This window comes from Suricata suricatta, chromosome 2 (genome assembly GCF_006229205.1).
Source record: "Suricata suricatta isolate VVHF042 chromosome 2, meerkat_22Aug2017_6uvM2_HiC, whole genome shotgun sequence".
Taxonomy (NCBI): Eukaryota; Metazoa; Chordata; class Mammalia; order Carnivora; family Herpestidae; genus Suricata; species Suricata suricatta.
The window spans coordinates 186330954-186357301 of NC_043701.1; the positions used below are offsets into that span (position 1 = coordinate 186330954).

A 26348-nucleotide genomic window follows, 5' to 3' on the forward strand; every position below is an offset into this window, starting at 1 on the left:
CCGCTAAAGTCTGGGTGGGAAAAAAGTAGAATTTTGGCGTTTTGTTTCCAGTGTTTATTTTATTTTAACAAGCACTGAACTCTTACGTGTTATAAATTGAATTCCACATTATTGAGCATACGATCTTCCATCGATTTTAATAAGAAACTCGCGTCATTGAGAACTTGATCAATAACTTAATCATAAAATACACATTTTTCATTGCAGTTTCGGTTGCAGGCGCGCCCGAGACTTCCAGAGCAGCAGCCGGGCCGCAGGTGCCTCTCAGGGTCGGAGCCCTGCCTCCACTGGTTAGGACTTCTCACAGTGGAAGCGGCCCCGGGGGCGGAGGGCAGGGAACCCGGGTGGGTGCCGGAGGTGCGGGGATCCGGGCTGGGGGGAGAGCGGTGCGGCCCTGTCTCCTCCTCCGTCAGCACTGATCCTCACAGCGTACCCAGCCCCCAGGGGTGGAGAGAAGTGGGGCAGGGCGGATCCCTTCAACATGAAGGACAGGTGCCTTTCGCACTGGGTCTGGGGCTGCAGGCACCAGGGTCACCTTCTCTGCACAGGTGGCTTCAGAGCAGCCTTGGGACCGACCACACACTGGGAGGAGGAAAAAGAACCGAGGCTGATATCCATCAGCTTCGCCAAGAGCACAAATTAATCTCACTTCCTTTTACATTTAAGATGCAGGTTTCTGTTCATGCAACATGCGGTGGCTCCCGTGCAGGGACAGCAGTGGGGGCCGCAAGACCAACAGCTGACGCCTTGTAGCCGTTAGACTTTCTCACTTGCGCTAAAACAGCTGGAAAAGGCAGATGTCCAGCCAGCAGGAATGGCTGTCAGGGAAAAGTCCTCTGACAGAGTATAAAGTGGATATTAAACCTCCAGCCAGGGACAGTGACCGTGCCAGGGCAGCGTGGTGGGGGAGATGCTCACCCCACTGCTCAGAGCCCTGAGTGTGAGAGGCTCACCTGCGGGGGTCCAGGATTGGGTCCTCCAGCCCCAGGCTTGACTGGTGGCATCGGGGGTGGGAAGACCGGCTTCACAACCTGCAGGACACAGCAGATGGTGGACACGATCTGATGGCCCCTGGGCGCAAAGCTCCCGGGTCTGCCCTGCTCCTGAGCACTTTGCAGAGTGTCCCCCACCTGGCCCCCCACCCATGGATGCCACCACCGGCAGATTTGAGCCCAAACATGGCAGAACCCCATTACTGGGCCCAGGAGCCCTGACCTAGGTCACCACCTCCCCCTCTCCCTCAACATCCCACCCCACCCTAGCCCAGCCCAGCATTTCCCAAGAAAAGCTCTTAAATTGCCAGAATGTGGTCTTTGGAAGTTCAAAGGCCAAAAAGTAACTAAAATTTGCATCTGTTTGCATTTCCGGTTCGGTGGCAGGCCTGGGGATGGGCTGTGTAGCCGAAGGCCTGCCGGTGCTCAGCACTGGCCACCCATCCCCAGGGAAGACCCTGGGCGTGCGTGCCCACTCACCACTCCTCGGCCAGAAACCTTTCTGCCCTCCCTGCCCGTTTTCCTGTCAAAACCCCTCCTAAGGCTATTTTTGCAGCTTTGCTCTAAGTCTACAATTAGTTTAAAAAGTAACAAAGAGGAGGAATCTCCATGTTAGCGGTTGCCTGCTGGCAGGGCCCACTGACAGACACGGGGGTCACCGTGGAGGACGCGTCTCCAGATGTCAGCTCCAAAGGGACACCAAGGACTTTATAGCAAAGAAGTCGCAGACACTTTGGGTCTGCCCCTGCCACCAAGGAGGGGCACAGGTGTAGCTGGGGGAGGCTCCTGAGTGGCAGAGACTTCTCACCTGCTTGGGCTTCAGTTCAGGGAGGGGCTTGGCAGGTGGAGCAGGTCTGAGCTGGTGGGAAGGAGGGGCAATGATCAGCCCCCAGGGGTCTTGTACATGTGCTGGCCCTCCGGGCTGGGCCATCAGCCCTCCCGAGGTCCCCGGCCCACAAATCCAGTCCCCAGATGGTCTGGCTGCTCGGGCCCACCATCGCTCACCTGGTCTCGGGGCGGCCGGGTATACACAGGAACTGTGAAGGGTGGACTGGACATGGCGGCTGGAGGCTGCAGGGAACGGACCGTAGCCTGGGTCTCACAGGGAGGCTGCCTGCCTCCCGCTGCGCCCCCAGCTCAGGACCCAAGGCTCCTGCCCCTCCCAGGAGAGGAATAAAGTGTGTGCGTGGAGAGCTCTCCCTCACCCCACTGCCTAACAAGGCCTGAGCCCGGATGTGACTCCCACGCTCCCTTCCCTCAACCTTGTTGTGGGGGACTTGGAGGGGGTGGGCGGCAACAGAGGGCATATGGACCTTAACACCTTCCGACTGACTTGCAGAGACCAAGAGCCTCAGGTTCAAGTTCAAGCTCCAATTCTGTCACTGGCTCATGTCGGTTCTCAGACTGCAGGCTCTAAGCCTGCCTCTGCCTCTGTGGGCAGCTCTAAGCCCTGTTGTGAGGGATGGTGTGGCCCTCAAAGCCCCTCGGGGACAGTGGGATGCAGAGCTTACAGCAGGGGGTGGCTGCTTGGGGGCAGCCCTGGGGGCTGTGGGCCTGGCAGGCTGCTTGGCTGGCACTCCGTGAGCCTCGTGGAACAGGGGGTTGGAGAGCCCTATGGCGGTCTTGGGCGCTGCAGTCCTGGGGAGAAGCAAGACTGGTCAGTGCGTTCTGGCCTCGGGGTCTGACCCAGTGACCCAGGGGCTCCTGGGCGTGTCCTGCAGCCAGCAGGATGGGGTGAGGTCCCACGGCAGCTCAGACCCTGGGCAATATGGGCCGGCTTCTGCAAGCCCACATCATCCCACGTGTTCTGGTACCAACAAGGGTTGGGGAGGCTGTGGGGGGGGGGACGCAGGGGCAGACCGTCCACCTTTTACCAAAGCTCTTCACCTGCCTCCCCCTCCCCCCCAGTGAGAGGCAGAGGCCCTAAAGCTGTCTCCAGGAAGGGCTGCTTTTCTTCTTCCTCAAACAGCACCGGGGCATTTCCCAACTGTGAGCAGGGGAAGGGTGCCCTGCACATGACGACGCATGTGCTGCAAGCCCCGAGCAGGCTCACCCCCAAGGGCTGCGGCCCCGGGCCTTTCGGTAGACGAATGCACCTGCCAGGAGGGCCAGAGCCCCCAGGAGCACCACGGGCAGCAGCACGGGCAGCAGGAGGCTCCTGGGCCCTGGAGGGGTGCACAAGGCCAGGTGTCAAGAGGATAGTGGGGGTTGGGAGGGCCCTGGGGCTGAGAACCCGGAACCCTGAGTCCCTCCCTAGAGCCCAGGGCCTGTCTGAGGACACTTAGCACGGACACCCAGTACATTACACCAGCGCTCCAGTCTCTCACATGATGAGTTAGGGGGCTTGGTGATGGCTGGCCCCGGGCCCACCGTGATGCGACCCGGGTCCGGCCAGGAGGTGGTGGTGCTGTAGCTGGCTGCAGGCACAGTGGCTGCTGCAGAGGAAGACAAGGTAGCAGTGGGCTCCCACAGACTGTTGCACTCAGAGGGGGGCTGAAGACATGGCAAAGGGGCTAGCCCTTCCTGTCACTGCTCCTGCGCTCTAGGATGGGCCTCTTGCCTGTCTCACTGGGGCCCAGGTGGCCACACAGACCCAGACCCATGGGGCCAGAAAGTGCAGGGTTGAATCTAACAGTGCCCCGAGGGACCTGGGGGCACACGGTGTTCTCGTCAGCCCTGTCCAGGTGGTCTGGACCCCATCAGGCTGTGCAGGTGTGCAGGCCCCAGGGCGGCCGGGCCTACCTGTGGGCACGAAGGGCAGCGGCTCTGTGCAGTGGGGCGGTGCCCAGCCCGGGTGGCACTGGCACTCCTCCTTGTGGTTGCACACCTGGGGGCGAGGGGGGGTCAGGGCCAGACCTCTGGCCTAGGAGGGGCTCTGCCATGGCCCCCACTGATGGAGGACAGGCCAGGCTCAACCATGAGCTGCCACAACCAAGGACCCGGGCTGACAGAGGGCCCTGCTTCCCGGCACCGCTGGTGAGGGAGGTGCGGGGCTGGTCCGTTTCTTGTGGGCTGTTCTCAGGGCCCACCCCCAGGCCTCCCCGAGACGGGAGTCCCCAAGAGGGGCCCTCCAGCCCCTTGTTTCAAGTTCTGGTTCCCTGCATCATCACACAGGCTGCTGAGAACTGACCCCAGTCACATATCTCCCGGTGGATCATTCCAACTGGGAGAAGCCCACAGGCCCCCCTGCACAGCTAGCTGCCCTAGGCCTCAGCGCTGGCAGGGGACCCCCAGATCCCCACCAGCTCAGTCCCTCAGCTCTGGCACCGTCCCCCAGGTGCCGGCCCTGCCCCCGGCTCGCATGGGCTCATCCTGAGCATGGCCCACTAGTCCCCTTCAGCCCCAAAGGGCGGGTGGTGGGGTGTCCTGTGGACTCACGTACCCCATGGTTGTTGCACCGGGCGGAGCAGTTTCGGGATCTGTAAACTTGCAGGTGCTGGCAGAGTCCTTTCCAGCAAATCTGAGGGCAGAGGGGAGCGTCTCAGGCAGCTATTCTAGATGCTGCTCGAAGCCCCTGTACCCCGAGTTCTCACGTCGGCTGAAGCTGTCCCGCAGCCTGCCCGGTGAGCTTCAGGGGAGGTGGGCTGTGGCCCCGCCAGCCAGGCTTGGTGTATATACCCTCTGCTGGCCGGCTGGCTAGCCCACCGGGGCAGAGGGCTGGCCTCCACCCTTGGGGGGGAGGGGGGAGGATCTGCAGAACAGAGAGGTCTTCAAACCACGTGAACAAAGGACACGCTTCTTCAGCGCCTTCCCTGTGCTCCTGAGTCTACTGAGAGCACAGAGGAGTCTGTGTCCACAGCCCTCGGGCCAAAGTTTAGGACCTGTGGGTCCAGCAGCCTGACTGCCACGTGGGGCAGGTCCAGGCTCACGCCTGGGTTACAGCCCTCAGAGAGCTGCAGCCAGGGCTGGGGGGCTCCGGGCGCTCACCCTCTCCTCGCCACACTTGGTGCCTTCAGGCACTGGCTCATAGCCAGCACCTCCCTCCAGGACGAGGGCCTGGCAAGCGGCCGAGTAGGAGGTGAGGGTACAGGAACTCTGCTCTGGGGGCTTCTGTCCCCCCTCACAGTACAGGATGCCACACCTGTTGACCCTGTGCACAGAGGAACACGCTCTACTGGGTCTCCTGCAGACCCCCCTCAGGAGGACCGGGGGAGCCATGGGAAATGAAGCCCAGAACCCTCGGACAGGCTGTGAGGGGGCTCACTGATGGGCACCCCACCTTTCGGGGGGACCCCTGGAGAGCCCCCTGACTCAGTCTCCGGGGACATCCCGTGGTCCTGGACCCAGGGCAGTCAGGCCACAACCCCTCACCTGCTGGAGTCAAGGGGGACCCCACCCTTGCAGTTCAGTGAGAGGCGGTAGGCGTAGCATCTTTCCACGGCAGCCCGAGAGCCTGTGTGGGCGGGAGGAGGTCAGCCTTCTGCTCAGGACCCCAGCTACCCGTGGGCCCATGGGCCCATGGGCCCCCCCTCACCTGGCCCCCACAGGTCCTGGCACTTCCGGGCCAGCGTGGGGCAGGCCCCCTGGTAGCAGTAGCCTTCGGGGCAGGGCGTGCCGTTCTCCTGGAAGGCGTCCTCTGGGCACCCAGGCTCCTTGCCGTCACAGTGCTCTTCAAGGTCACATGCATCCTTCCGGGGACGGCACAGCTCCCCGGCGGGCATCACCTGCCAGGCAGAGTAGAGCTCGCCTGGGGAACACAGGCCCCACGCCTGCAGGCGTGCGCCCAGGGGCCCTTCCCACCCCCATCCCCCGGCCTGGGGGCGCAGCCGTGCTCACCCTGCACTCCCGGCAGCAGGCGCCCTGCGCACACTGCGCCCCGTGGGCCAGCTGGCAGGTGGTGGCGTTACAGCAGGGGTTCCGACAGTCCTGGAGGGCAGGGCCGGGCACGGCAGAGGTCAGAGCAGGCTCCAGGTGGACCCCAGGACCCCCTCCCCAGCCGCCGGCGCCTGCAGGTGGTGACAGGTGTCGGAGAACAGGAGTGTTTTCTGATGTGCGGCTGTGGCGCACAGGGCACCTGGTGGGTCAGGCACGGACACGCTCACGTGTACCTGGGGGGGGCCGCAGTCACACTGCTCCCCACGCTCCACAAACCGGTTCCCACACACGGGGTCGCCCACCAGCCGGCGAGGGTCCGGGGCGTTGTCCAGGCAGCCCGTCTGGGGCTTCTCCACGAACATCTCCAGGTCGGCGCGGCTGCACTGGCTGAACATCCTGGGGAACTTGATGCTGGGGAAGGGCAGCTACCCCATCAGGGGTGCGGGTGGAGGGCACCGGGAAACCCCACCCTGCGGGCAGCCCTGGGCCTCACCCGATGCTGGCCGCCATGATGCAGCCGCCGCCCTCCCGCGGCACGGGGCAGTAGCAGCCCTGAATGTTCTCGTCGTGGTCCATGCCCAGGTTGTGGCCCATCTCGTGGGCCATCGTGGACGCCACACCGATGGGGTTCTGACTATGGTCCTACAGGGAGAGGCAGTGCTGGCCGGTGCTGCCCGCGACCCCTCTCCCCCCCGTCTCACCCACACTGCCCCGGCTGAGGTTGCAAGCTGGGTGCAGCCTCCTGCCAACCACGCTTCTTAAAGCTCTGAGCCGGGCTCCCCACCCAGAGGCCAGCAAGCCTGGGACAGACTCCCTGCGCACCTGGTTCACGGCCCCTGAGGCCTGGGAGCACATGGACGACACCTTAGCCAGTCCCACTGTGGTCCCGGTGAAGTCGACCCCGCTGGAAACAAGACGGGTGTGCGGACGTGGGTGCCCTGAGAGCCGCCCGCCCCTGCCGCCCCTCGCTCTCACACAGCCCTCCCTGGCACTCCCCACGCACGTGATCAGCTGCGCGTTGTCATGCGGGTGACGCCCCGCCAGCTTCTGTGCCCGCCAGCGGAGGAAGTTCTCCAGCGTGGTGTTGGCGTAGGAGCTCACATGGATCTTGTTCTCCTGGTTCCAGATCTCCAGGCCCACCAGGACCACACGGACATTGAGCTCCTGGTAAAGCTTTGAAGGCAGGGAACCCCCTGGTCAGGCTCAGGGACAAAGAGCCCAGCTCCCGGCTCACCTCCCATCACTACACCCAGGGTTTCTACTGAGCTGGGAGGGGACGGCCCCCACCTTGTCCACGTGGTTCACCACCTCCAGCACCCGGCTGCGCACAGCCTCTCTGCTCCCCAACAGCTGGAACTGAAGGACAGCAGACCGTCAGGTGCACGGAGCGCGTCGGCCTGCCCCAGCCCCTGCCCCCACGCCCTGCCCCCCACTACCTCTGCACTGTCCGTGACCACGTACAGCTCCACGAAGCGGGTGTCCCGGGGCGGCGGCCAGTTCTGCATGCACAAGAAGCTCGTCAGTCACCCCAGCCATAGCCCTCCTGGCCTGGGCCCAGTCTTCACATACCAACACTTTCCCAGGGACCTGGAGCTGGTAGCCAGCCTCCTGCTCGCTACTGGGGGGACCCAGGAGGCTCCGGTGCAGACTAGAGCTATCTCTGGAGCTGCTGGTGGAGCCAGGCCCAGGCCCGCTGGCCCTGGGGACTGCTCCGAGACACCCAGGCCACCCCGACTATGGGGATGGGGGACAGAACTCTCATTTGGCTTCAGCTGACCACGCCGGAGTTGAGGGGATGCACAGTCCCGGTGGACAGGAGATGATGAAGCTGGTGGGGGGTGCCCACTCACCCGGGGCCTGAAGGCTGCTGAGATCCGAGGCCCCAGGGCCTTTTCCAAGCTGGAATCGCTGACCCCACAAGTCCCCGCCTTCTGCTGCAGGTGCTCGGCCTGGTACAGCGCATGCCGGCCCTCCTCACCGGCCCCATCCAGGGGCTCGATCAGGTGGATGGTTGAGCCAGCCCGGAAAAAGCCCCTGAGGGCAGAGGGAAGCCAGTTGGCTCCACATTAGCACCCCCCCCCCCCCGCCCAGATGCCCATCTAGAGAGGACAAACCCTTGAAGGACTGGCAGTTTCCTTCCGGGTCCCAAGGACACAGGCCCCCTGGCAAGTGGGACACTGGGGACAGCATCCAGAGCCCCAGGAGAGCTCGGTAGCTTAAGGGATCACTAACTTCTAACAGGAGAGACTGCCGTGTGCAGAAAGGCTGCCATATGTAGCCCTGCTTTCCTCAGCCTCGGTTTACCTCTCTGGGGCATGTGGGAGGGCTGAGGCGGTGATGTGCAGACACCCCCCCCCCGCCGGTATGCAGTGCCCACCTGAGGCCGGCACAGGTGCTGAGGCTGGCGGCAGAATGCTCATGCCCCTCCACGTGGCCCTGGTAGTAGCAGTGATCCTGTGGGGGGGGGAGCGGGGGGATGAGTGATCCACAGCCCTGCCCCCCTTTGCCCACCGCCGGCCTTGGAGAGTGCCGCCCAGGAGCCTGTACCTGCCTCTGTAGCTGCTCCACCACCTGGGAGCCGTTGGCGATGCTGTAGGTCTCCGTGTAGCCGGAGCCCACAAGGTCCCTGGAAAAGAGCCACCAGGTGCTGGGGGCGTGGGTGGGACTGGCGTGGGCATGCTGAGATCCCACAGGCCTGGCCTCCACTTACCTGTTCTTTCGCAAGTGCAGGGTGAAGGTGTGCCCTTGGGCCCCAAGGACATAGCTCACACTCTCAGGGTACGGGTCCTGAGGCAGGGGAGAGAGAGGGGTCCAGAGTGGGCGGCATGCCCCACCTCAAACCTGGGTGCAGTGGAGCTCGGCTGGGTGGGGATGCTGCCCAAGGCCAGGGCACCCTGAAACCTGAAAGACCCTCGGAGGAGGGCTCGGGGTCATTCAGAGTCAGGCCATTATTAGGAGGCTGGGGCTGGGCAGGCCGGGGCTCTAAATCTCCGTTTCCCCTTCTGTCAACACAAAGGTAATGACGGATCTGCTTCCCCAGGAAGCAGGGGGAGGGGAGACGGAGCATGGCTCCGACAGGGTGCCGAGAGGGTGCCTTCGGAACCACAACAGCAGAGAAGGTGGGGGGCAGGGCCTGTGAGGGGGCGCCCCAGGGGAAACCCCAGTCTGCGGTACCCACTGACTTTGAGAACAGTGTGCGCCGCCCCCAGGGTGGGATGAGGGCCCAGGGTAGGAAGGCTCTTCCTTGACACTGAGGTCAGGAGAGGGCTTTTTCCACACGCAGAGCATGCACACCTCCACCAAAACCACACAGGCACAGCCACGGGGATTTTAGGAATGCCCCCAGGCAGTCTTGGGGAATCCCAGGCCAGCCCCAGATGCCTCGCCAAGGTGTGTCACCAAACACGCCGGGCCACACAGCCTTGGTGAGCCATCCCCTCTAGCCTAGGAGGGATCTGACTGCTCCAGCCCTCAAGTGAAACTGGGGCGTGGCTGGGGCCAGCAGGTTCCTGAAAGGCACCCCCACCCACCAGGGGGCAGGGCGAGGCCGGAAGTAAGAAGGTGAGGCCTGGGGGTGGAGGAAGTCAGGCCGGTGGTTGTGAGCCCTCTCCGAAGCCCACCTGGCACACTGGGAACTACCAGAGGGACCCCCAGGCAGCCTCCCTGGCTGAGACTCACCGGGTGGGAGGGCAGGGCTCGGCGGGCACGGGGTCGTGGCAGACGTTGGGGCCACACCACCTCATACTGCTTCAAGTGGGGCAGGGGGGCCCTGGGGGTGGCCACTGTGGGAGAGAAGGCGTCAGCAGGCCTGTGGTGGGTCTGTACCTCCGTCTCTGGGGGAGTCCCGGGACAGACTCGGAGACCCGGTTCCCCTGCCCAAGGCCCAGGTGTCAGGCTCAGAGGCCACAAGACCCTGCCCTGGGTGGAGCCCACCAGGCTGCCAGGACAGCTCCTATCCCAGAGCCCAGGGCTGACCTCAACGCCTCCTCCCCTCCCTTGGGTCCGAAGGCGCACAGGGGCCGTCCTTGCCATCTAGATGTAACTCGTAACTGCGCCTCACTGAGGAGCCCTGCAGTCTGCTCTGCAGGATGCTCGCCCAGCCCAGATCTAGAAGCTCCCCGGTATCCAGCAACGAACAGCCCTGGGAGTGGGGGTGAGGCCCAGAATTGGCACACCAAGAGACCCTTTTGTGTGTCTCTCTCAAAGTGTTAATGCAAGTGTCTCAATAACGTTTATGTTGCAAACCTCCTGGAGAAAGAGGCCCTGCCTGCCAGAGAACTGGCCCCTCCAGCCAGGGGCTGGGACACCAGCGAACCCCAGCCCAGAAAGCTCCAGAGCAGCGGTGAGCAGCCCACTTCGGATCCCCCCATGCCAGAGGTGGGTCGGGAGGGTAGCCTACCACCTGTACTGCAGCCTCAGGCCATTGCTCCTTGGCCCTCCCTTCCCTGCCAGGCTGGGGGGGTCCAGGTGGGAGTGGGCGGTCACCTCAAGGCCCCGGAGTGGACAGGGAGCGGTGGGGTTCTCCGCCTTGCCCTGAATCCCCGCGGGACAGGCGCTGGGGAAACGCCCCGACTTCTCCCCAGTTCCCTTTTGAAGTTTCCGTCTGTCCCCGGAGGGCTCCGCGCTGGGGGCTCCTTTCCAAAAGCCCATCCGCTGAGGCGGTTCCGGAGGTCGGTGGGGTGCAGAAGGCCAGGGGACCGACCCCGGGACGGCAGCCCCTCGCCCGGGCACTCACCTTGCAGCCACAGAGCGAACAGCGGGAGCACGGGGCCGCGCATGGCCGGGGAGCGCACGGGGGACGCACACGGGCGTCCGGGGCAGGAAGAGGGAAGTGAAGGGGGTCCGAGGTCCGGGATCCAGGGTCCAGGGTCCAGAACACAGCGCGAGCTGGAGGCGGCTAGGCGTTCGGAACTCGGTCTAGTTCAGGCACTTCGCGCTCCAAGGAACCTCCAGAAGCGCCCCGCCCCGGAGACCAGCCCCCAGCCCGCGGCCTATCAGCCCCTCCCGACGGCTGGAGGGGCGGGGCTTGGACACCCGCAGGGGGAGGACCCCCGCCTTCCACCCGAGCTACGTCCATTCCTGGGCTCCTGGGGCTCCTGAAGGGCCTCTGGTGTCCACGAGAAAACTTCATAAATGTGGACCAACTAACAAACACCAACCCGGGCCCCTCCTTGCAAGTGAGCACCCTCCCCTGTGCAGGCGGGGAAGCCCAGGCCCCCCGCGGGCAGCAGGGCGGAGGGGGCGGGGCGGGCAGCGGCTTGTGTGAAGCTCTCTCGCGGTTGAGGGGCGGTGCTCAGGTGCGGATGCGCCCTTAGACTTCCTGGAGAACAGAAAGCTCCCTGCACAGCACCCAGCACCTCGGTTCTCCCTGTCGACCCCACGCGGACTTGGCACGGGGGTGGGGGGGTGTTCCTGTCACCTGCTGCTAATCCGAGTGGGTTTGCCCTTAGCTCAGCGGCCCTGGAGCCACGTTCTGGACACGCTTCCTGAGATGGTGGACATCAGTGTGAGTACAAACCTTGGGTGAGGGTGTGGTGCCCACAGGCAGTCCCAGACCAGAGGTCAAACTTTTACAGCTCAGTAGTTCCCCCAAAGCAAATGGGAAGAAAAGGAAAAGCAGGAGGGGCTGGCCAGCTTTGAGGCATCTCGGGCAGAGGGGGCAGCGGGGCCTGTGCCCCAGCGAGCAGAGGAGGCACAGACACGGTCTGGGTTCCGTCCCTGCACTCACACACGGCTGGCTCGCTAGTGAAGGCCCGTGAGCCGCCCGGTCCAGTGAGCTCACGTCTCTTCCCTAGCTGGATGCCACAATTATTTGGGAACAAAAGTTAAAAGGCAACAGCCCCTGTGAAGGCAAAACCCAGAGCTGCCGCAGACACACATTCCACGGCAGCCGGGGCCTGCTCCTCAGACACAGGACCCTCCCCCCGCCTCACCACCTGCAACCCTGGGGTGTAGTGGGCAAGCCTGCTGCCCAGAGCCCAGGGCAGGGACACAAGGCTTCCGGGTCTCAGGCCAGGGCAAGAGGGCGGCAAGCCCAGGGCCAGTGGGCCCCTCGGCTCGGTGCGAGGTCTGCACGATAGCCGATAGCCGGCTGACAACCGTGGCGGCAGAACGCGCGTTTGCCGCTGCGCACACCGCGGCCTGGCCAAGAAAGCCGTCTGCGGCTCGCGAGTCAAGCCTCCCAGCTCCATGGTGCCTGTTCTGCAAGGGAGCAGCCGGCCGAGTGCCCACTGCACTGCCTCCAGGAGCCTGCTTCTGGCTCCTTCCACCCGCCCCCCAGAACCCCCTGCAGCAGGCAGGCAGAGCAGAGTCTGGTTGGGGACACAGGACACGTGGCGGGTGGGCAGCATGGCGGGAGTATGGAGCAGTGTGGGGGGGGTCACAGCTGTGCCACCCAGTGTCGAATACCCCCCCCCGTGGGTTCTACCCTGCCCCTCAGGACCCCCCACTGCCAGACCTTGGTGATCATCCAGAAGTTGCACAAAAGCCACATGTTTTCACTTTTTTTTTTTTTTTTTTGAGAGAGCACCCAAGTGAGTGAGGGGCAGAGAGAGAGGAAGACAATGAAAAAGAGAATCCCAGGAGGGGCAGAGAGAGGGAGAGAGAAGGCCTGAGCTCACCCGGAGAGGGGTCCGTCCTCACCCGGAGCGGGGCCCGAGCCCACCCAGAACGAGGCCTGTCCTCACCTAATGTGGGACTCAAACTCACCAACGGTGAGATCATGACTTGAGCCAAAGTCAGATGCTTAACTGACTGAGCCACCCAAATGACCCTCACTTTGTCTTTATTTGGGAACAAAAACATTTTTAAAAAGTCACCCTGTTTGATAGAAGAAAGCTCACATAAATACACATACAGAAGCAGCCAGCCCAGTGCAGGTGGGTGCTGTAAAGGGGAACCTAGCGCCCTGAGAAATGAGGGCAGCTTGGCATCGGTGCCACCCCCCCCCCCGGACTTTCTATTCAGACGGTAATGACACACAGGACACAGGAGGCTCAGCAGTAGTCATGTGACAGCTTCTGCACTCCTCCTTCTGCAGCGCCTGCTGGCCTCACTGGGCGGTGACGGCGACCCGGGGCGCAGATGCTGGGGGGCCTCGTGGGACAGGCACTGGGGGCGCGGCCTTCTGGCTCCTCTCGGCAGACAGACGCTCCAAGCGTTCCGTGTAGAAGCCATTGAAGTCGAGTCTGCGGGAGGAGAGGGGCTGGGCTCCCGCACAGACACCCCAGGTGCCTCATGGGCAGTGTGGGGCTCTGCGCCAGGTGCAAGGGACACCCACCCACTCGAGGGCCTCAGGCTCCAAATGGCCTTTATTTCTTTAGGCAATACTGCCACCAGGACTTAAACACACATGAGAATTAAGTGAGAAATCCAAAACCTCAAGTGAGAAGTCTGAGCAGGAGCATCTCCAGCAGAGCGTCCGTCCCCCTCCCGGCTCCTGGACGCTGGGCCAGCCTTGCCTGGCAGGCGGCCCAAGGGTCCCGAGCCCTGTACTTAGGACATGTATCCTCAACGTATGACACCTTCCCAAGCAAGGACACCCCACAATCTCCTGCCTCCCTTCGGAAGAGCCGGGCGTCCAGGATCCACGGCAGTGGGAACCTGCCAGCCCCAGAACCACCAACTGGCCCAGCGGCCCCCTCCCCGCAGGTACCAGGAATGCACCACCATCCCCTCCCAGAGAGTGATAAGGCACAGCCAGCCCCAAGGGGAGGGTTTAGTGAGTACCGCCACACCCCCCACTGTGTGCTCCCAGCAGAGTTCGCATCCTCCCTCCCCCGGCCACCCCCTCGCTGCTCATCTAAAAATGGGGGCCTGGGGCCATGGGGGCACTGATGGGGTGACCCAACACACGCCGGTGAACATACACACCAGGGAGCACAGACCACCGGGCACGCCCGTGTGGGACTTCAGCGGGTGACCAGTTACCACCGAAGCAGCAGGGCAGACGCCCTCACGCCCGAGCAGACCCTGCCTCTGTCACGCCTTCCCTGAGGTGGCCCAAGGCTGTGGGGTGATGGCAGTGGGGGAGCAGGGGAGGGAAAGCTGGGACTCCCATCGGGTGGGGGCTGAGGGCGTCACTGCACCCACCTGGAGATGACACTGGCCATGCTGTGCTCACAGTCGCTGGTGCTGTACAGGCTCAGTCGGGCCAGAAGGTCAAGCAGATGTGCTGAGAAATTGTTATCAAACTTGTTGATGGTGGCCTCGAAGCTGGAGGCCAGCTGCGGGGCGTCCACGTGCTCGGCCAGGTACTGGAAGACACGGTGGGGCACCGTGAGGGCCCGGCCCGGCCCCGCACTGCGCTCTACCAGCTCAGCTTCCCTCTCCCTTCTTTTTCTAGTAAAAGAAAGGATCCGGGCAGATTTTCATGTGATAAAAGGTGGAAGAGTTGGGGCACTGTAAAGCCTGAGCCTGCAGGACGGAGACACGGTGGGGGCACCAGCACCAGCACGTGGGAGCCGCACGCCCCCTACCTCGAGTGTCCTTTACGCGGCTCAGGTTTTCAAGCTAATGCAGCACCCTCTCCTGGCTCCCTCTCCGTGGAGGGAACGGATCCAGGGGCCCGGGAGCCTGGGCCTGCAGGGCCTCTGCCCCGACGTCCCTTCCACGGAGGTGAAGACACCTGGCCCCTCTAGTTACGGCCACACTCTGACCGTAAGGACAGCAGGGCCCGGGGCCCCGTCTGCTGGACGCCGGGTCCTCGGAGGGGCACCCACACCTGCTCAGGGGAGCTGGGCCTTGCCCTCGAGCACCGTGGAGCTGAGGTTTGGACAAGTCGGGCGAGGAGATCCTCTGGGGCTCATGTTTAAAAAGCAATTTGTGGTGAATGTTCCTAAGCAAGAGGAGTGACGGGTGGCGGCGGGCGCGGCGGTGCTGGACGACGCGCACCTTCCTGGCCAGCTCCCTGCGGGCGCGCTCCTCGGCCCGCTCGGCCTCCGTGGGCGGCCCCAGCATCGTGCCGTGCTCCAGCATCAGGCGGCCCAGCTCCCCGTCCAGCTTCATGCTCTGCGTGAATCTCTGGGGGTCAGAAAGCGCTCCTGTTAGTGTCAGCCATCCCGGCCCAAGTGCAGTGTGTGCCTCTGCACAGCCGGGCAGCATTTGCAGACTCAGGGACGGCAGACGCGGGCACTGCGACTGGGACCACGTGACCTGCGGGCGCCTGCCAGAGGGCTGGTCCACGGACCATCTGAAGAAAGTTTCTCCCCAGATCGAGCCCCATGCGGCTGCGAGAGACCTAAGGAACCCGGCTCCTGTCCTCTGGCAGTCGGCCACCACCTCACATGCTCTCTGCGGGTCCCACCGACTGACCCCCTAGGCCCTGGAGCCCCAATGAACCCTCACTCAACCTCTCTGCCTCCCAACATTTACATTCTGTGCCAGTGTTTTGGGGCCCTCGCTTGTAACTGAATCAAACAACTCAAGTTGGACAGAAAGAACAGCAGGTGCCCAGAAAAAGGCCCAAGCAGAGGCCCACACCGGCCGAAGGGGCTCAGGTCAGCGCTTCTGCAGACCAGCGGCAGGAGCGAGCGGGCTGCGCGGCGGCCGCACCTGCATGCAGTTGGTGAACATGACGCACACCGACATGAGCCTGGAGAAGACCTTGAGCAGCTCCGGGTTGGTCAGCATGCAGTCCTTCAGGCAGTTGTCCAGGAAGCTTGTGTGGTGGCCCAGCACGTCATCGATGTTGGAGGCCTGTGAGGGGAGAGGGACCCAGCCTGCACTCTGGGAGCAACCTCGGAGGAGACGGACCCGCCGCAGGCCTGGCTTCGGCGGCAGCTTTGTGCACTTCTGGACTGTTCTCATTTTTCAAATGACCCTGTGGCCTTTGAGGGAAAACCTCAAGAAAACACTAAACATGTGCCTTCAAAAGTCCAAGATTTTGGTTCTTAAACACAGAAAGCAAGAAGAAAATGCTGCTGCCGCCCCTTCTTGCTTCTGGGACATCCTGGCAGGCCCCAGAATGCGCGGAGCCGCTCCGGCCCCAGGACTCTCCGCACGACCTCAGGGGAAGGCACGCCCCCCAGCGCGCACGCTCTCACATGCACATTCCCCGGCTCGCAGGGAAACCTCCCGGGTGTGTGGAGGGCTTCGCTTCCGCCCCATCAGTCTGGGGCAAGCGCTGCTCACCCCCCGACACCGGCCCCACTGTGTTCCCTTCTCAAGGACCTCGGGGAGCCTGTTCAGTGTTCCGATCTGCTAAGCGACAACTCACAGATTTCAGGTTCTTCTCCAGGATGTGCCAGGTGGGCTCCATGACTTCAAACATCATGTAGTACTGAATGTTCTGCACAAAGTTGAGCATCCGCTGCCGCAGAGTGAAGGCGCCAGCAAACCTGAGCGAGCAGACCGTTTCAGCGAGGACACAGCAGTGTGTCTGCGGCGTCTGGGGGCCACCCGCCTTGTTGTCAGGGCGTCTGCCTCCGAGTTCATGCCCCTCCCCGGGGGCTGACAGGCGGGCACGAACACCGCGGGGTGTCACCGCCCAGCGTGCGGGGCCCCTCTGGTTAACACGGAGCGGGGGGCTGACACTGCGCGGCCGCGTGTGCGCCAGCAGGAGGGAGCACAGACCCGAAGGCTCGCAAGTCTGTAGAGACGGACCCGAGACCTGTAAGTCTGTAGAGACGGCTGAGGGACAGAGCCAGCGGCCGCCTCGGGCGGCAACGGCCCCGCACCGCAATGCAAAGCACGTCGCAGATCTATGAGCCACAAAGGTGCGAGGCCAACTGCCTTTTCGCGAAGAGGGAAGAGCACGTGCGCAAGGACGCGACGCACCACTTGGCAGAGTGCAGCGAGCACTGCTTGGCCGCCTTGTTGCCGATCCAGACGCTGCAGAGCTGCCGCTCCACGTGCTTGCAGTAGAACATGTGCCTGAAGAGCATCTGGTAGCGGGTCAGGGCTTTCCTGCAGGAGCGGGCGGGGAGGGCCGGACCTCGTGAGGCTTCCAGCACCGACGCGGTTCTGCGCCCCGGCCGCCCTGGGACAAACGGGTGCGGAGGCGCCTTGGACGCTTGGCAGAACAAGGAAGGTGCTGGGCGGACTCAGCCCCTCCCTCCCGGCAACCCTGAACGAAGGTCTACAGAAGCCAGTGCCGAAAGGATCAGGAAGGATCAACATTCACCTATTGATAATCAGTGACAGGGGCCACTTGACGACGTAGTCAAAAGAGAAGGCCTCGAGGCCACTCAGCGTGAGCTCGGTGGGGTCAGCATGAGCCATCGCCTTCTCCTGCTTGGTCTCGATGGCCAGGACCCGCAGGAGCTGGGTGATGAGGTCATGAGGCATCAGATCGATCTTGGGAAAGACAGAAAGCGGCGTTGAGTCGTGGCCTCTGCCCCCACCCAGCTGCAACACAGGCTGGAGAAGCAAGTCCCTGCGAAAGACCCTCCACCCCAGAGCCTGGCTCACAGAACAAGCGCCCACCGCGAGTCCCTAACTCAAAAATTACACTACTTTCCACCAAAGTAGGAAAACAAGTGTACAGAGAAATCATTTAAAATACACCTGATGATATAAATGAAAAACTAGAAAGCACGTTGGAAAGTCCTAAAGCCCTCCAGATTGACAATTTTACCAGAGGGGCCAGGCCCAGGCTGAAGAGAAGGTACGTGTGACTGAAAACCCTGAACGCTGGGGGTCAGGGCGCCAACCTGCCATTCGGCTGGGAATCCACACGCCACCTGACTCCCCCGAGCCCTGACTACTGACAGCCTACTGCCGACCCCAGCCTTCCTGGAACGGTGGACACACACACGCTTTGTAGTCGTGGGCAACACACAGCGTGTTCTCGTGGCAAAGCTAGAGAAAAGGAGATGTCAAGAAAATCCGAGAGAAAACACATTTACATCACTGTTCTGCACTTACGGGAAAAAGTCTACACGTAAACAGACCCCCGCCCCCTCACCGCCGGGGTGCGCAAGGCGGGGGCTGTGGGTATCAGTGTCAAGAGTTGGTTTTTCCCATGTTTTACTTCAAACGTCTTTCTCAGACAGCTGCTCAAACTCTTGGGACGTGGGAGCGGAGGGGGCAGTCTGAAGGGCACCGCCCTGCCTCCTCACCGGGGCCCACCTTGAGATCGTCCTTGAAGGGGTCCGTGTTGGCCGTGCTCATGCGCAGGGCCAGCTCCAGCAGCGCCTCCAGACGGGTGGGTGTGATGTCGTCCACCGGCTTCTTCAGCTCCTCCTCGGTGAGGTCCATGAAGTGCACGAAGAAGTCCCCCTGGTCCATCAGGAAGTAGCGCTTGATGGACCTGCGGCACGGGAAGACACAAGGTCACCAGTGAGACTGGTGGACACGCACAGTGGCCTGGACTCAGAGAAACTGGCAGGCGTCTGTTCAGGAAGAGCTGTGTGCTCGCTAAGGGCCCCCCCAAGAACAAGGGATTTGGATGATGGCGGGGGAGACAGGAGGAGGGGCCACAGGGCCCAGGAAGACACGGCGAGCACGTGGCCTGCCAGCGCCCCCCACAGGAAAGGCGTTAGAAAGGACGACTAGTGGTCAGCTTCAATAAACAGAAATGAACCGCTCTCAGGTGGGGCGCAGGACTCCGCGCCCGGCTACGCTGCCTGGAAGGGGCCTTTGGCCCCAGGAAGACTGGGAAGCTGTGTCACAGCAGACAAGGTGACACAGGCAGGCGCTGCCCTGCCGGCCCTCGGGAAGCAGGACCACAGTGCAGGGTCATAAACGTGTGAGGTTCTCAGGCAGGACCACCGGGCAGTGTGCCAGGTTTTACAGACATGACAGAGCCCCTAAAATCAAGTCTGTGGCCTCGGCCAGACAGCCCCAGGGTCACACACGCCGAGCCAGGAGGCCGAGGGCAGACAGCACACCTCAGGTGCGCCAGCAGTTCCTTCTCTTCCATCAGGAAGGCCAGCAGGACCTTGCTGGCGTAGTTGAAAGCCTTCTCGATTTGCTCAACGTACGCCCGCTCCTTCAGAGTGTAGATGATCTCCTTGGCCACCGGGCAGGTGACATCGTGGCCACACTCTCTGACAACGTTCAGGTATTTTCCTGAACAGACGGGAGAAAGCAAATTAAAAATTTCATCACAAGTACGACAAACCACGAGCCTGAACCTCGGATATGCACGCAAAGAGCAGCGAGAAGACTGGAGACAGCAGAGGCCCGGGACGGTCTAGAACACTTTACACAAGACCGAGAGACACAGCCGATGCCCACGGAGCACAGAAGGGCCAAGTGCTACAAGAGGCTGGACTCTCTTTTATCCAGACCTTCTGAACAAAGAGCCCAGAAATAATTTCACGAAGATTTCAGAGTCTGAGACTCTAAACCCTCCTCCAACCCCGTCCTAGACAGCACAGCCCCTAGAACCACAGTGCCGAGTCCCCGGCCAGCAGTGTAGTCAGGTCCGTCAGCCCGTGCAACAGTGACAGGAGCGCTGCTGGCCTAGTGAGGCCTGTGTCCTTGGCTGTTTTCCTGTCGTGGCGGGAGACTGACCCAGGGAGGAACAGATCATTGGTCTCTCCCTGGTTGCTGGCGCCGAACTCCTAAAATCCTTGGGATTATGTTGCTCATGAAGGCCCGTCTGACCACACCCGAGTTCATGCCAGTGAGGGACTTTTGGCAGCCCCCCTAGACAGCTTCAGTGTGGGCTGGTGGCCAGGGACCCCACCCCGTCATCACCACCCGAGGGCAGGATCGAGAAAGGCTAGAGACTGAAAAAATCACCAATGGAGTGCCGGTGGCCCAGGGACCCAATACTTGTTGACGTGGGGGCTGCCCTGAGGGACTGAGCCTCAAACCGAGGAGCCCACGCCAACCCCGGGTCATCTGAGGCCTGAGTTAGTTTACAGGATGCCCAGCTGGTGTCCACAAAGAACAGGAGAGCGGGTGCTGGTGTGAAAACTCCCATGTCTGGGGAAGCAATTTTCCCGTCAGTGGTAACAGAGTTCTAGAGATGGAGACAACCCCTCAGGGTCAGGGCACAGTGTGACAGCGCCCGGAGCCACCGACGTCAGACAGGACGACCGCCAGGCGGGGGACCCCCCACCCCCGGCCCGCGAAGCCCACCTGTGCTGAGGACCTTGCCCGCCATCTTCTGCAGGAAGGAGGGGATCTGGCGCTGCACGACGGTGTACCGCTGGTCCCAGTACTTGTCGTTGTAGTCCTCCTGGATCTTCTCCTTGCGCAGCTCGTGCTCCTCCACCATGAACTCGCTGCGGGCACGGCAGAGCCCTCAGGGGACCGGCTGGTCCCCAGCTGTCAGCGACAACGAGCCCACCAGCACCCCGGGGACAGCTGCTTCCACCCAGGGCTCGGAGAAGACCTGGGGCCACGGGGCTGCGAGCCGACGTCTACCTTCACCCTCCCCAGGGGAACTCGGCGCGTCCCTCCATCGGGACATGGGCAACATGCGACCCCAGCAGCAGGGGTGCGGCCCCGGCACGCCTGCTTCAGACCCCAGTCTCTCAAGGCAGGATTTAACTTAGGTTTTATTTTTGGAAGCAGGATTTTAAAACTTGTTTTTTAAAGTTTGTTTAAAACTTTATTTTACTTGAGAAACAGAAAGAGGGAGTGCGCGAAGTGGGAGAGGAACAGGGAGAGAGAATCTGAAGCAGGCTCTGTGCTGTCAATCCAACTCACGGCTCGAACTCACAAACCCTGAGATCATGACCTGAGCCGAAAACCAAGTCGCAGGCTCAACCGACGCCGGGAATGCCCAGGCACCCTACCCTGCTCGAGGCACAGTTTTAAAACTGTGCTCCTTGCCAGGCCCTCCGCCCAGACGTTATCGGCATCACGAGCAGAGAAATACTACTTCCAGCCCCAAGCTCACTTTTAACATACTTTAAGAAACACACCCCAACACGATAGATTCCTCCGTGAGTCACCCTAGCTCTGTGTACGTCTGTAAACACGTGATGCAGAGAAGGAACGTACAAGTGTCACCGACTGGGAAGGAAGCTCACGCCAGGCCACCCTCCACACGACAGGACAGAGCCTCCAGGGCCGCGTGGGCGTCTGCCCCCTCCCGCATCTCACCGGTGTTCTCCTTGGGCTCCGGGAGCCCTACCTGTACGGGTCATTGATTATCCCTCTATAGATCCACTTCTCTAGGATCTCGAAGTACGGCACGCTGGCAGCCTTGGTGAGGTACAGACACAGCTCCTGGGCCTGGCTGTCGCCTGTGTAGTTGAAGCTCCGGTCGTGGAGAAGGCTCAGCGTTGACCCTCCTACACACTCGCCTTTATCCACCGAAGTGGCTGCAAGGGGGAGGAGGTGGCACTCAGTGCTGGGAAGGGGGTGCCCATGGCCTCGTGGCACGGCACAACGGACCAGGGCCTCAGTTCACCTCCGGTCTCCTGGGGACACGTGCTGCTCTCGTGAGACACATCAACCCCAAGTTGTGATCACTAAAGTCTACCAGGAGGAGCTTCCCGAGGTCTCCTGCCACACACAGACCCGCACGCGAAGCCCCGCGGGCTCTGGCTGCACGACACACTGGCCCGCTGACGCCCCCCCAGGAGGGCAGGCACGCACCCAGGGAGGCCAGGATGTCCAGCGTGCGCATGGCCGGCTGGACGTAGAACCAGAGCTTCTGCAGGGACAGGAGGCCCTGTCTCTGCAGCTGCTCCAACTGTGTGACCAGGATCAGGTACTCCTTCACCAGGGCCCTCATGGCGGCCGCCAGGGCGTGGTTCACCTGCCCATACTCAAAGGAAGACTTCTCTTCAATGAACCTAGGAGGGAAACAGGAACCGGGGACCATAAGCAAATGAGGCTGAGTTTTCAGATGACACATCAGAAACTGGGTTCTCGGGGCACCTGGGTGGCTCAGTCGGTTGAGCATCTGACTTCGGCTCAGGACATGATCTCCTGGTTTGTGGGTTTGAGCCCCACATCAGGCTCTGTGCTGACAGCTCAGAGCCTGGAACCTGCCTTCAGATTCTTCTATATCTCCCTCTCTCTCTGACCCTCCCCTGCTCATGCTGTCTCTCTCTCAAAAATAAATAAAACATTAAAAAAAAAAAAAGAAACTCTGGGTTCCCTCTCCACTCAAGCTCTTACCCCTGAAGGAAACCCGTAGACACTAGCCCACTGCACATGTCCCCAGGCCCTTCAAAACTGTGCCAGGAGTGAAACCCAGTCACAACAAGACAAGCATGCTCTTTAAAAAAAGGATTCAAATCTTTTTTTGAGCATGAAGTCCAAGCTGCAGGGGTCAAGAGCATCTGGGAAGGCTGGTGCCCAGCCTCCGGGCCCGTCCTCCGGGCCCGTCTGGTGCCCACCTGGTTACCGTGGAGTAACTGGCAGCCACAGGGAGGATCCTGTTCACCAGCTCCCTGATGGACAGATCGAGGTTGGGGTCCACGAGGAAGGTGCGGCCCTGTCTTCCGGTAAGGGGCTGGGCGGTGATGTACCTGCCGTCCACACCCACCAGCACGTACAGCAGGTCCTCCACCACGGCGGACTCCTGGGCGGCCAGGGGCAGTGTGCCTGTGGGCCGCAGACACTGCTGGGCTGTGGCCTCGTGTCCAGGGTCCCCTGCTCCCATGGACCTTGCTCCTGATGGTATCTCCTGGGCATCCCCCACCCCCTGCCCCAACCAGTTCTCCTGAGCTCCACCTTCCATCACTCACGGGCACGAGAACCAGGTGGATTGGGATCTGACTGGTCCCGCAGGGCACTCAAGGCTGGGGCCCCGAAAGCACCGCCAGCACCAGCACGGCCCAGAGCAGGGGGCACAGCCTTAAAGCACCAGGCGGAGGCACTCAGATAAATGCCTGGCGCCTCAAAGGACACAGCTAAGAACTGAAGAAGCACTTCTGCCGTGAGCAGCTCTGCAACCCCACTTACCACCTGCGAGTCTGGTTGCCGTGGGGTAAAAAGGTTTTCTTCAAAGACTATGAAAGCAGGTGTGCACAGCATGGGGCTGGCCCCGACAACCACCCCAGGGGCTGACGGACAGTCAGTGCCATCATCAGGGCCGCCTACCAAACGCCTCTGACCCAGGCAGCCCCCCACCCCGTCTCTCTCGGTTCACAGACCCCAAGAATACCCCAGTTGTCCTCCCCACAACACCTGCCAGGACAGGCCGCCACGCACGGGCAGCCAGAGGCAGCACGGGCACAAAGGGGTCTCCACGAAGCTGCACCTCACCCCAACCTCGCACAGCTCGCCCCACAGCACCCCAAACCGGGGCCTGGCAGCCCAGGTGGTGCTGCGCCACACTCCGCAGGTCACAACAGCACTGCTGGCGTCACACACGCAGGGCACGGGCTCTGAGCCCAGCAGCCCCGTCAGCAGCGCGGGTCACTGGCACGCAGAGGTGCGCTCTGAGCTCGGTTCCTCTGCACAGCCCCGTCAGGACAAGACCGCCCCCAGCTCATGCTCCATGGGAGCAGGGCTGTCTCCCAGGGACCGTCACCAGCCTCGACCACCGCTTACTTGAAATCTGATGTCATCCTGCTTAGACTCCCAGCGCATGCTCGCAGTCAGGGGTAAGGGGTGCAGAGCCAGGTCAGCTGGTCCTGAGTGGGGGACCCTGGCCTCGGGGGGACGCCTCCCTGCCCACTTGTGGAAGAAAGCACCATAGGCTGTGCCAACAAGAGGCAGGCCAAGACAGGAAGGGACCGCCCTGAAGGGACATGGGACACACCAAGGTGAGGGGACACTGTGCCGTGAGCCGCGGCCAGAGACCGATCCTGGGGCCTCCGTGGCTCGCCAGGGTCTGGGGAGTCACTGCAGAGGCTACATGGGGCACAGCTCTGCCACGCAAAGCCGCTAGCTCTGGGACCGTGGACAGCGCCACGGGGAGGAGCGGCAAGACACAATGCCCTGTGCCACCAGCCACCTGAGTCAAGTAGAGCGAGCAGAACACCTGTTCCTCAGCCACACCAGCTGCGTTTCAATGCCCATGAGCTCCGCTCAGCTGATAGCACCATACTAGATAGCAGATCCAGAACATTCCTTTAACACAGAAAACTCTGGGGAGGCAGAAGCCCAAGCCAGTGAGAGCAGGACAGTGTCCGAGCAAGAAGGCAGATGGAGGCGGGGCCTGGGACCAGGCTGGGACAGTAGGAAGGACGCGAGCACGGGGCCACCCCCAGCTCCAGGACCCCACAGACAGTGACACCATTCACCACAAGAGGAGTGGGGACACCAGAGGGAAGGTCAGGAGCCCCACTGCAGACACAAACAGCAGACAGTCAGCCCCATGAGCCAAAGTCAGGGAGAGGTGCTGGGGATGGAGACCTGGGATCACAATGGGCGCACGTGGTCACTGTGGTCACCGTGGTCACACCGTGGAGAGGGAGACCGTCAGGAAAGACCCGGCCCGAGCCCTGGGGCCCCCGGGAAGATGAGGTTGGGGGGAGGGCAGCCCAGGGAGGTGGGGCCCTATGCCGGCTCTCACAGGCGCTGGCCGTGAGGGACACCACTCACCTACAGGCACAGGCGTGTCCGTGCTGACACCCGAGCCGGGCAGGAAGTCCCCGAGCAGGGTGGGCCTCTCATACACCCAAGGCGGAAAGACGGGGAGGCGCTGGCCTGAATTTTTTTTGTTCTGCTTATCTCGAAGCAACTTCCTCGTCAGTTCCAGAGACTAGTGAGGGTGTTTTCAAAAACAAAAACAAAAAAAGATAAGCTTTTAGTACAAACACTTAACGCTAACACAAGCGGCACTGGAGAGGTCAACCACCGAGCACACGTGAAGGAGTGAAGCGACCGTCTCTGTGCCCATCGTTTTGCGAGGAGCCGGGACAAGACGGGAGCGCGGCCCCTCGTCAGGGCCCCAGCCTGTATGGAACCCAAAGGCGGTCCAGGAACACCAGCAATAGACAGCGCCTCTCCGGGGAACGGCTATGCAGACTCTGTCACCTTTTCCTAGAGGCACAAGGTCTAGTCCTTGGAAACAAGGAAATCAGGGCCCCCGACACCCGGTGGGAGAAGGGGCGCCCCCCGGCCCCGGGCCCTTCAGGGGTGGGCATGGATGGGAGAGCCACCCTGGGAAGGGGCAGCTCCTGACACACCCAGAGCAGCAGTCCTCCTGCAGGACTGGCCCCCAGAAGCTGACCAGGGCAGGCCAAGGTGGCCCGGCTGTCATTAGTGCCAGCTCAAGAGTGGCCAGGAGTCGGGGAGGTGCAGACCATTTCCCTGTCTATCGCGCAGGGTGGCAGGGTGGGGACACGAGCAGGGCTAACAGGACACGCCCACCCAGCACTGGCTGCCATGGCTGCTAGAGCCGCGGTGCTCAACAGGCACGTACTCTGCTCAGACCCTCGTGGGGATGCAGGTCTGAGGGGGCTTGAAGGCCGCAAAGGGAACAGCCTGAGAAGACAGACGTCCATCAAGTGACCAGGGTGGGACACAAAATCAAGAGCAAGGAAAAACAGTAAGTACAGGAGGTAGAATATGACGTAGATGAAATTATCTATAAGGTATAGCCTTAAAAAACAAATTGTGAAAAACTAACAGAGGAAAACGAAGAATCAGTTTATAGCGTAAGACCCACACAAGGGCCTCTGACCCGCGAGCCCAGGACAGGCATCCGGCCCACGCGATGCAGGGCCCCGAGTCTGTGACGCGCATCAGAACGGCCATCCCTAGACAGCTAGGTCCCCACGGAGAGTGAGCCTCAGCCCCTCACGTGCACACCCCTCGCCAGCAGGCACACGGCCGCCACCACAGCTGCCCCTGCAGGCGGGGCGTGGGAGCCGTGGACGGTGCGGGCACAGTACCTGCTGCAGCGAGGAGCCGGCGGCCACGCTGCCAAGCTGCTTCCTCAGCTCCTCCAGCTCCTGCATGGAGATTTTGGAGGCCGCAGTGGGGGCACTGAAGCCGCCGGCGCTGCTGCCTACAGCACTGGCCGCGAGCTCGGCTCGTTCCTTTGCGTTCTGTTGTAAGTACTGCAGAGTCTGAAAACACACGAGACCCTGCGTCACACGCCTGTGCGCTCTGAGCACAGCCAGGCCCGCTCCCCGCTTCCTGACCCCAGCCACCAGGCGGAGGGCCGACAGCAGCTCCTGGCTCTGTGAGCTGCAGTCCAGTCTCTCCATGTCTTCTGCCATGAGGTGTCACCTCCCCAAACGGAGAGGAGAATAATCCTACAGCTGTTTGACAGCCAATGCCCAAACCCTGTTCCCAGTATGGCCTTTTCTCTGCGCTGGGCCAGTCTCCCATGCTGCTTGTGGCGACACCTCTTCCCTTCATCTGCTGGTCAAATGTGACCGGTGTGGCACCGCACCTGTCACTCCTGAACAGACCTTGGGCTTGCAGAGTGACAGGCCCAAGCACAGCCCCAGACACTCCTGGGTGCGATGGCTCCTCTGGCCTTGACCTGACGCTAGATGCTTCTCTTAGGCTCACAAGTAACACACGCCAATTCAAACCAGACAAAAACCCCAGCCCGAGACCACAAGCTATTACACTCCCCATCTCTAGGGGCAACCCCTGTCCTACTCCCTGGGGGCACTGCCAACGTGAGCTACTGTTCACTCCGATGCGCCATGAACACACCCCTGTGGCACGTCTGAGCGTGCCTAGCCGCGGGCGAGGAGCAGCCGCGGGCAGGGGAGCAGC

The 26348-nt window shown here is 62.1% G+C and overlaps 2 protein-coding genes across 15 annotated transcripts in view; both read right to left on the reverse strand.

The window, feature by feature from the left end:
• Nucleotides 1–39: 39 nt before the first annotated feature.
• Nucleotides 40–10955, reverse strand: ADAM8 (ADAM metallopeptidase domain 8). 13 transcript variants are annotated; one of them, XM_029932829.1, is made up of 25 exons: nt 10543–10953; nt 9486–9589; nt 8518–8594; nt 8355–8433; nt 8185–8261; nt 7658–7841; nt 7244–7306; nt 7095–7163; nt 6811–6980; nt 6630–6711; nt 6301–6449; nt 6041–6218; nt 5769–5858; nt 5467–5656; nt 5304–5385; nt 4920–5082; nt 4375–4452; nt 3735–3819; nt 3320–3427; nt 3046–3157; nt 2504–2630; nt 1998–2063; nt 1801–1851; nt 954–1031; nt 40–621 (listed from the first exon to the last, which is right to left on the reverse strand). In XM_029932829.1, exons 1-25 carry the CDS (start codon nt 10583–10585, stop codon nt 532–534), a joined length of 2595 nt encoding a protein of 864 aa, XP_029788689.1. In that variant the 5' UTR covers nt 10586–10953; the 3' UTR covers nt 40–531. The 13 variants fall into 13 exon arrangements, with proteins under 13 accessions (XP_029788689.1, XP_029788695.1, XP_029788688.1 ...); XM_029932835.1 differs by having other exon boundaries at nt 40–582; nt 10543–10951; XM_029932828.1 differs by having other exon boundaries at nt 6630–6980; nt 10543–10955.
• Nucleotides 10956–12552: 1597 nt separating this feature from the next.
• The window catches only part of TUBGCP2 (tubulin gamma complex associated protein 2), an 18097-nt gene continuing 4301 nt past the window's right edge, over nt 12553–26348 (reverse strand). Inside the window, exons 3-17 of one of the 2 annotated variants that reach the window (XM_029932821.1) lie at nt 25508–25684; nt 24213–24372; nt 22058–22265; nt 21309–21508; nt 20842–21031; nt 19839–19984; nt 18638–18818; nt 17877–18057; nt 16930–17102; nt 16584–16712; nt 16024–16144; nt 15360–15503; nt 14700–14828; nt 13899–14062; nt 12553–12994 (exon numbers count right to left, since the gene is read on the reverse strand). In XM_029932821.1, the coding sequence (XP_029788681.1) occupies nt 12859–12994; nt 13899–14062; nt 14700–14828; nt 15360–15503; nt 16024–16144; nt 16584–16712; nt 16930–17102; nt 17877–18057; nt 18638–18818; nt 19839–19984; nt 20842–21031; nt 21309–21508; nt 22058–22265; nt 24213–24372; nt 25508–25684 (2439 nt within the window). In that variant the 3' untranslated portion in view covers nt 12553–12858. The remainder of the gene's footprint in view (nt 12995–13898; nt 14063–14699; nt 14829–15359; nt 15504–16023; nt 16145–16583; nt 16713–16929; nt 17103–17876; nt 18058–18637; nt 18819–19838; nt 19985–20841; nt 21032–21308; nt 21509–22057; nt 22266–24212; nt 24373–25507; nt 25685–26348) is intronic. The other variant, XM_029932822.1, reaches the window with a different exon arrangement.